We start from the raw sequence: 10,194 nt of genomic DNA, 5'->3' as shown, positions 1-10,194 counted from the left end.
TCTAAAAACCTCAGATATTTCTCATTCTTAAACTTGTAGCCTTCAGACGTAGTAAAAAAAAATGTAATTCAACCTAAAATGTAATGAAGTAAATGTGTATAGCAGCAAGGAAATACTCAGTAAGTACATCAAGATGAGTACAGTACTTGAGAAAATTTACTTAGAATTTACAATCAGCACAGTTTTGTTCAGTTTAGCCAAACAGGATTTACTAATAGACCACACATTTTATACAGTATAAGCAGCTAAAGGCCTTTGTCTAACCCTAACCCAGCATGGAGATGAACACAACATATGAGCACCCTGAGGCAGAGCATCTTAAGATGGCAGTCTGGTGTAAAATGACTACAGCAATACAAGATAACAGCAGAAGTACTGTATATCACTAGCGATGGTCTGTGCTGTTTAAGGGGAGACTTTAATAGCATTTGTGAATGCAATAATCTGCTTACAGGGAATTCAACTAGTGTAGAGCTGGAGAGAGAGAGTCAGACAGCAGTGAGCTGTCTGGAGCTCCACTGCTTTAAAGGAAATAATGATATTGGAGATATAATTATACAGCACACATGGAGGGAACATGATAACCGCACAATGCAAGAAAATGCATCTTCTCAAGTCATAGATTTGATTATTAGGTCATGGTGTAACAGGATTTCCTTAATAAAATAAAACTGGACTGCAAGTGATTGAAATGATCTCATCCAACTGGCTGACTAGTATTAATAAAACTTATTGTAAAAAAAATGTTGGGGCATAGGAAAAAGTTAATTTCTCATACTGACCTCTTTTACCAAAGCCATTATTAAATGCGTCATGTCAGACTTTAAAATGCTCCTTTACTCGTGGAGGAAACTTCCTCAGATTATTATTGCAGTTACATACAGTTGCTCTACAAAATATCAGTAGACACTTGGGCTGGTGTAAAAGATGTCAAAACAGTTTGATACAAGCCAAACACCGGACCGGACTGGTATCCTAACTTTTACCACTAGGTGTCACTTGACTCAGCAGCTGCTCCCTAGTGGAACTAATGATAATTAATTTAAATTAGTTGAATATTAATTACAATCACTATTTTGGCTTCCCACAATTAAATGAACATGATTGACTGTGATATCGACATTTAACAATGCATGCTCCACTCATAGAAAACTCTGCTGCATTTTAAAACCGTGCAAGTCACAGTCACAAAACTCTATAGGTGTGTAGTTGACATAAAAATGAAGGCCAAGTGCCAATATGGGTGCGGTCTAAACAAGGGTGGCGTAAATAAGAGGTTGGGGAATAAGAGTTGTTCTGATACCAATATCAGTATTCATTAAGCTGCTCCCTAGTGGAACTAATGAGACAGCCTGGTCTCACAGAATTCCGTGAAATTATCTCAAACTGAATGTGTGAAAATTATGTGTGGCCACCACAGAAAACAATGCCAGTGTAAAGTCAACGAGAAGATGACGTAGCATTAAGAGCGACTACGGTAGCGAGTAGTATGAAAGCCTGAAAATCTGCATAGGGAGGTTGGTTGGAGTGGTGGATGGGTCAAACAACACAGGACTTTCAACCAGGAGACTGGGGATCGTGTCCCGCGTGTCACGTTTCTTAGACCCAACCGTCCCGTTCTTCTTTTACTAAACCCAAATGTCCCGTTGTTGTGCCGCGCCTTATGGAAACATAAGCCCACCCACGACCCCTTCCTTAATTTAAGGGTCCGTGTTCATTTCACGGAATTCTTCCGTGGGCCCATCACGGAATTTTCGGCGATTCCGTGAAACTGCCACCAATTTTGAGTTAAGGGGCCATTTTAATTTCACAGAATTCTATGAGATCAGGTTGAATGAGACTGATTGTAGCAACTCCAGACCACTCTGTGGCGGTAATGCACCTATAAGCCATCACCTTTTCCCTGCAGTGTCTACTGTTGGATTCACGTAGGGTACAGATTTGATCATTGGCAAATTATCAAAAGATGTTTTATCAATATTAATAAAGTTATGAATATGGTTATTAATAACTGTATCAAATCGACAAACAATCAAAACGGGGCATCACCCTGCTTGTCAGGGACCAATAATCAAACTGTGGAACAGTCTCATTTCTGTAACAATCCTTTAAAAGGAATTAAATGAAGGGGTGATTTCGAGCGCGACCCGTTCGACCAGCAGTTATCACAACAAATACACAAATAATCACCAGCAACTGCTAATTAAGTATAATCAAATTTATTAACGTCACAATTATCAATAGCCAATCAATAATCCTTCAATAATAAAACGTATATACATTTTACAATATCACAACCAAACAAAGCAAAAACAAAAGCAGCATGTCTTGTAGACACGTCTGTGTATGTGTGTGTGTGTGTGTGTGTGTGCGTGTGTGTGAGAGAGAGTGAGTAAAAGGGGAGGGGCGGTGTCGACATGTAGTTCTAGTACAAAAACAACTCCAAAAATGGCTACTCCTGTGAGCTGCACAAAACCATTTAGCCTCAAGAGGTCGGTAGTGGTGCTGAGTGCACGGAGAGGAGCCGAGGTGGGGTTTGCTAGGCAACGCGCACCTTTATACCATATGCTAAATCACCTATAAGCTCTATACAAAACCCACGTGGTTAAATTAGCAGCGTTAGCTCGGGAGCTACGTGGTTAGCTTATATGTCCGTGTGTGGGTTAGTAAAAGGAACAGAATAAAGGAGGAAAGGAAAAGAAACACTCTGATCTTAGGTATAGATAATGGCCAGCTCCCTCAGCCACCCAGGTCTGGACCCCACGTGTAGTTAGGACAGACTGAGACTTTTGATTTACCGAGGGAAACGGCCACTATAACCACTCTAGTGACTAACAGCTGATTCACCGCGATTATCTCGCGGACAGTAACTACACTCCGTGAAAGGAGCGGTTTAGCAGATAGCGTTTACGGTTTTAACCCAGCTACTTAACACAACAGAATCAAACGGTATAATGATCGGTTATACATTCACAGCAACAGATTAATAACCAGATATGGCCAATACATGATTACAATCAGATCACATTAATGGCAAAGCGGTAGCGAACCGTTTGCTCATTAATAACAAACCAAAACGCACTAGTTCTAACATCTGCCCAGAACTGTGTAAAGCCTTACGGTGTGCGTTGTTCGTCAGTTAAAACTCTCGCCAGAGTTTAACGATCCGTTTCGTTCCAGAGCAGTGGACGAGACGTAATCCAGGTCGACAAGCAAGAAACAGAACGCCGTCCTTTTCTTGAATCCAGGCTGATTAAACCCGCTGCAGATAGAGGAAATACCCGGTCAGCATTTCCTCGGATCCCCTTTGTATATCAGACCGATATAAATTTGTCCCAGTTCAACTCGACCAGCGAGGTGATGCTAGCTAACTAGTCCGGACTAGAGTGCTTCCTGTAGTGACCTCAGTCACCGTGGAAAAAGCGAAGAAAACACAGTGCCGACAGCTTTTATCCTACCTCCGCCTCCTAGTGGCGGGGTGGTGCATACAAAGACCCGACAGCCAATGGGAAAGCGCAACCTTCTCACAGGTGTGAAGCAGTTCTTTGTCTCACCACCAGTCTGCCGTGCCCTCCACGTGTTGAATGTAGAATCTCCATCTTAGGGATTCTGCTTCCAAATAGCAGCCTGTAGGAGTTTGGTGAAACTGGCTTTGGGATTCACATGTAGGCCAAGATCCTTTGTCTCTGCAGTCAGCTCAGTCTGAGCCAAATCACTGTTTAACCAGCTTCTTGGTCCCCAACACTACACTTTGCCCCGTCTTTTTTTGCTTTTTTCTCCAGCTTCTCCACAATGAGTTCCTCCAGGAATTTGCGATGTCGTGATTGCAACAACTCAACCAGTCACTGTGAATTCAGTGCCACTCGCAATTTTGTCCAATCACAGCAACTTCGGTCTAACAAGTTGGGATTGGGAACAGGTAGATGTAACACACGTATGTTGGCAAAATGTATTTAACTTCTTCCTGGTATGAAGATAAGACAGGTGTGACTCGAACATCTCACATTTACCAACAGCGAAAGACCATGCAAAACAATTCAGACCGTCCTGCCAACCTGTCCACATTTTGACATCAAGGTACGCTGTTACGAATTTTTTTTTTAAAGTCTCTAAAAGCTGCTGCTCTTTCAGTCCTGTCTGCTTTCTGCAGCGGGCGGGCTGCAGCTCAGTTCTCCCCGTGACTGACACACACAAGCACACCCACACACAAACACACACACACACACGGTAGATGCAGGAGAAACCGGAGATGAGAAGTTAATTAGACAGGGACTTGTTATTGTAAGTGGAATAAAAAGTTAAAGACCAATAAGTAGTTTATCAAACTGTAAGTGAAAGCGTGTGCCAGGCAAGGGTGACAAATTAACTTTTTACAATGTGAACATCAACCAGCCAAACGGCTCTGTTAGTCCTTTAATAAACAAACATAATATTTAAATCACATTGTCATAGCCACTTTAAAAGTGTAATGAGCTTGGGCGCCCAGCTAGCTCAGTTGGTAGAGCAGGCGCCCATATATAGAGGTTCACCCCTCGACGCAGCGGGCCGGGGTTCGACTCTGACCTGCGGCCCTTTGCTGCATGTCATTCCCTCCTCTCTCTCTCTCTCCCCTTTCATGTCTTCAGCTGTCCTGTCAAATAAAGGCAAAAAAATAATCTTTAAACGTGTAATGAGCTAAGCTACTACTTATTCCACATGAATTGAACTTTCACTACACTGAAGCTAACATTAGCCTCCAAATATGGCAAGAGTAGTTTACTACATCAAAGCTTTTTTTTATACATCCATTTACCACATACACCAGCATGTTTGGTGGTGGCCTCAGTGATCCTCAGCAGTTTTATTTCAGACCGCAGCAAGAAGCTCCGCTGTGCTTGAGCTTCAGAAATGCTCGAGGAAATGTAGCTTGGGTCGTCAATACCGCACTACTTATTTATTTTATTTTTATTTATTTGAAAGAAAAAAGGGGACAATACATATTAATGAACATTTTCACAAATGTAAATATGCCAGATTATAGCCTTAGGCTAATTTCCATCTGCAGACCCCCTGGCAGGTTGATGTTACACACAAATGAATGAATACATACAGAGACACTATATGCAGACTATATACAAAGAGACAAGGACAAGAACAGTGATCGCATCATAATAGAACAAACAATAACAACAAGAGTGGACAACAAGGGACATGTAGAAAACAGGAAAGAATCGACTATAGTGAAAAAACCACAAACTGTCCAGATATTACACTGATCCATATTACACCATTCTATGTTGCACTGACCCACATTAAACAGACCCCTATAGCACAACCCATGTTATACTGACACATATTGCACAACCTATATTGCAGTAATAATTGTGTCCCTTTTTAAAATACACTAACTCTGTTTTAAGTCTGATATATAATGATTAACTAAACATGATCACATGTTTGTATGTCCCTCAACCACACTTTTAAATGACTCCTAAAGATAGAAAGACTTGTGCTTTCCCTCACTGACAGTGGAATGCTATTCCAGAAACTCACTCCCTGATATGACAGGACGTTCTGTGAAAAGGCGGTCCGCCTAAATGCCAATTCACAATCACCTCTCATAGTGGCTCTAGTCACTCGAGACCCATCAACACTGCTAGACTTTTGTTTTATAAAATCGCTCAATGGTGGAGGCGCCAAAACATGTATAACCTTGTAGATTAGGCAGGCTGATTTAAATAATTTGAAATTAACAAAATTTAAAAACTTATATTTATCTAAAATTTGACAATGGTGATATGACGAAGGTTTCTTGTCTAATATTTTCAATGCTCTTTTGTAGCATACTTCAATTGGCCCAATAGCTGCATGACTCGTATAGGACCAACTTGTGATACAGTACTCAATATGAGCTAGTATCATAGAATGCAGGAATGTAATCGCTGCTATATCCGTTAATGATGTACGAATATGTCTAAAATTCCGTATATTAACATTTACCGTTTTCACTACTTTTTTAACGTGTGTTTTAAAGGATAGTTTCGAGTCTATTAACACTCCCAAATATTTGAATTCCTCAACATTAACTAATTCATGTCCACCCAAGCAAACTTTTACTGCGGCTACGGTTGTTTTAGGTTTACTAAAAAACATTGATACGGTCTTTTTAACATTAAGGCACAGACATGAATCATTCAGCCATGGTTGTAAGTCATTTAAGGCTAATGAAAGCTGATGGGCTGCATCACCCGCACTTTTTGCCTGTGTAAAAATTACCGTATCATCTGCATACATAATCGTGTCCACATTTTTGCAAACATTGGGCAAGTTATTCACATAGAGTGAAAATAGCAGTGGACCTAAAATTGATCCCTGAGGGACACCTTGCGTATAATGAAGATAGGGTGACCTACTATTCTTTATTTGCACGCATTGTTTTCTATCTGATAGATAAGACTGTATCCATTTAACAGTTTGATTACTAAAGTTAAATGTTAACAGTCTAGACAAGAGCTTAAGGTGATTCACAGTATCAAACGCACGCTTAAAATCAACAAAAACAGCCGCAACATAACTGCTTTTGTCTAAATAAGACTTCACTTTCTCAATAAAAAGACAGACAGCCGTTTCAGTTGAGTGAACACAACGAAATCCAAATTGCATTTGATGCAAACCCGGAATGGAATTATTAAGATGTGCAATAATAGAATTAGCGACCCACTTTTCTGCTATCTTTGAAAAGATAGGAAGTATGCTAATAGGTCGATAATTAGCAGGATCAAATTTTTCACCCGATTTATATATTGGTATGACATTTGCCACCTTCCAACTCAAAGGGACGACTGCCTGCGTGATTGATAAATTAATAAGATGGGTCACAGGCACCAAGATACAAGATGTATGATGCTTCAGAAGATTGGTATCAAATCCAAACGCATCCCTTGCTTTAGAACTTTTCAGTTTTGAGATTATGTTTTCTACATCATTTTCTGTAATTATTTGAATATTAAACTTTGAATTTTGAGTTAAGGCATCTATATGGGGGTCTATGTTGCCACTATTTTGTTGGGAATCACACAAATTAGAAAACAGTTGTGCAATTTCATCAATGGTACTTTGAAAATACTCAACTCAACTAATATTCAATTTAGTTGCTAGGCTGAGAGGCTCTGATACCAATTCATTGGTAAATTTGAGTTCAAGGTCTTTATCAGCATTGTGCTTACTTTTACCAAGAAGTTTGTATATGTTTTTATATTTTCCCAAATTAGCTTACAATTTCCTTTGGCACCATTAATTACAGTCATGAAAAAATTAGCTTTTGCCATTCTCAAAGTTTGTGTGACTTTATTCCTTGCGGATACAAAATTTAATCGATCAGTAATTAATCCAGATTGTAATGATTTTTTAAGTAATTTGTCTCTGAGAGTCATAAGCTGTTTACACTCACTATTGATCCAAAGCAAGGAATAAACTCGTTTCTTTAAATGATCCACTTTCTGAAACTGAGACAGAACCCCTTTAATAGAGGAGTATAGTAGATCACAACATTTGTTAGTATCATCACAAGATAGTATGCTAGACCAATCAAGACTATTTAGAACCTCAGTTAAACATTGTTCTTGGCTCTTTGGAATAAATGTAAATTACTGCTTTTACTAACACTTTTCAATCGTTTTTTAGTCAACTTTCTATAAAAGAATATGGCATTGTGGTCACACAAGCCAGTCCAGAAATTGTATGTTTTTATCATTCTATCTATTTTGTATCAGGCACACAAGCGTATGGACCCACAATGCACAACTCAGGTACGCAGTTGCAAAATGTTTATTGCAAAAGTCAGACAAAACTCACAGGCAAAGGTATCCAAAAGTGGCAGGCAAAAGGGTAAATCCAAACACAGGCAAAAGTCGAAATCCAAGGAATACACAAAACGATAAGGACACTAGGGAATAACGCTCGAAGGCTGTACTCAGGGGAAGCAGATAATCTCGCACTGGGGTAAGGGGAAGACTGAACTTAAATACACTAAACAGAAAGGATAATGAGACACAGGTGCAGAACATTAGGGCGGGGATGAACAATCACTGACAACAGGAAGTAAACAGAAAACACAAGAAACAACAGGGAACCTTCACAATAAAACAGAAATGTGAACATGACCTGAAACAAAAAACAAAACACAAGCGTGACACAGGAGCGGAACGTGACAGTACCCCCCCCTCAAAGGCCGACACCGGACGGCCCAGGAACCTCCGGGTGCAACCGGTAAAAGTCACGAATGAGATCAGGGTCCAGTATGTTACTGGCTGACACCCAAGACCTCTCTTCAGGGCCATACCCCTCCCAGTCCACGAGAAACTGACGACCCCTGCCACGTCTCCTGACAGCCAGAAGCCTCTTCACGGTGTAAGCAGGGCCGCCATCAATCATGCGCGGAGGAGGGGGAGCGGGGGTCGCAGGCACCAGCGGGCTTTCCAGGACTGGCTTCACACGACTTACGTGGAACGTGGGGTGCACACGCATGGACCTGGGGAGCTTAAATTTCACAGCAACAGGATTAATAACCTTTTTGACAGGGAACGGTCCTACAAAGCGAGGGGCCAACTTACGGCTCTCCACCCGAAGAGGAAGGTCCCGGGTACTCAGCCAAACGTTCTGGCCTTCTGCGTAGACAGGAGCTCGGGATCAACGACGATCAGCAGCTCTCTTGTACATGGAGGACTTGTGGAGCAGAACCCGTCGCGCCCAGGTCCACGTCCTCCGACAACGGCGAACCAAGGCCTGGGCAGATGGAACTCCAACCTCCCGCTCCAGATCAGCAAAGAGCGGAGGCTGGTAACCGTAAACACACTGGAACGGAGAAAGGCCGGTCGAGGAGCAGGGCAGTGTGTTGTGGGCGTACTCCACCCAAATCAGCTGTTTGCTCCAGCTAGCAGGATTCCTGGCGGTCAAACATCTTAACCCCACCTCCAACTCCTGATTTAGGCGCTCCGACTGGCCATTAGATTGGGGGTGATATCCCGAGGACAAACTAACGGTAGCCCCCAGGATATTGCAGAACGCCCTCCAGAAGCGAGAGATGAACTGGGGTCCCCGATCTGACACCACGTCCTTGGGAAGTCCATGAAGCCTGAACACATTGGAAAGCATAACCTCCGCCAATTCCGTAGCGGAGGGCAACTTGGGCAATGGAACAAAATGAACCATTTTGGAAAATCTGTCAACAATGGTGAGGATAGTAGTATTTCCCTCAGAAAGGGGCAAACCTGTGACGAAATCCAGAGATATGTCCGACCAAGGTCGAGAGGGCACTGGAAGAGGGTGAAGTAATCCAGCAGAGGGTCGATGCGAAGACTTGTGTCGGGCACACACAGGGCAGGCCGCCACATACTCCTTGACAGATGCCACGACCCCGGGCCACCAGAACCGTTGTCGCACCACAAACACGGTCCTTCTCACTCCTGGGTGACACGACAGCAAACTGGTGTGGGCCCAATGGACGACCTGAGACCTGAGCTCGGGAGGGACAAATAATCGGTCCGGCGGACAGCCGACCGGGACAGGTAAGTCAACGGTAGCACGTTTCACTCGCTCCTCCACCTCCCATGACACAGCACCAATGACACAGGAACCAGGAAGAATGGTCTCGTCTGATTTAGGGAGAGAGTCAGTATCAAACAGTCGAGACAAAGCATCGGGTTTGGCATTCTTGGAACCGGGACGATATGACAGGGAGAAGTTGAAACGATTGAAAAACAGAGCCCACCTGGCTTGACGGGAGTTCAGGCGTCTCGCAGATCGCAGATACTCCAGGTTCTTGTGGTCTGTCCACACCAAGAATGGATGCTCCGCCCCCTCCAGCCAGTGTCTCCACTCCTCCAACGCCACTTTCACCGCCAGCAACTCCCGATTGCCAACATCATAGTTCCTTTCAGCCGGTGACAATCTCCGGGAGAGAAAAGCACAGGGGTGAAGCTTACCATCCGAGGCAAGGCGTTGAGACAGGATAGCACCCAGCCCAACATTGGAGGCGTGTCCACCTCCACCACAAACTGTCGCCGGGATCAGGCATGGTAAGGAGCCGACCAAAACGTTCCTTCAGGACCCGAAAGGCAGAGTCTGCTTGAGGGGTCCACCTGTATCTGGACTTGGAAGAGGTCAGTTTATGCAATGGTGCAGCTACCGAACTGAAATTTCTGATAAACTTCCGAT

General features: G+C 42.9%; 1 protein-coding gene across 1 annotated transcript; it reads right to left on the bottom strand.

Moving 5' to 3' along the window:
• Positions 1-8,171: 8,171 nt before the first annotated feature.
• On the bottom strand, positions 8,172-8,523 carry LOC120572444 (chromo domain-containing protein cec-1-like). The gene has a single exon (XM_039821755.1). It carries the CDS (start codon positions 8,503-8,505, stop codon positions 8,203-8,205), a length of 303 nt encoding a protein of 100 aa, XP_039677689.1. The 5' UTR covers positions 8,506-8,523; the 3' UTR covers positions 8,172-8,202.
• Positions 8,524-10,194: the final 1,671 nt, after the last annotated feature.

The sequence above is a fragment of the Perca fluviatilis genome, chromosome 14, assembly GCF_010015445.1.
Source record: "Perca fluviatilis chromosome 14, GENO_Pfluv_1.0, whole genome shotgun sequence".
NCBI lineage: Eukaryota > Metazoa > Chordata > Actinopteri > Perciformes > Percidae > Perca > Perca fluviatilis.
The sequence above is the reverse complement of the archived record's forward strand: the minus strand, read 5'-3'. Positions and strand labels throughout refer to the sequence as shown.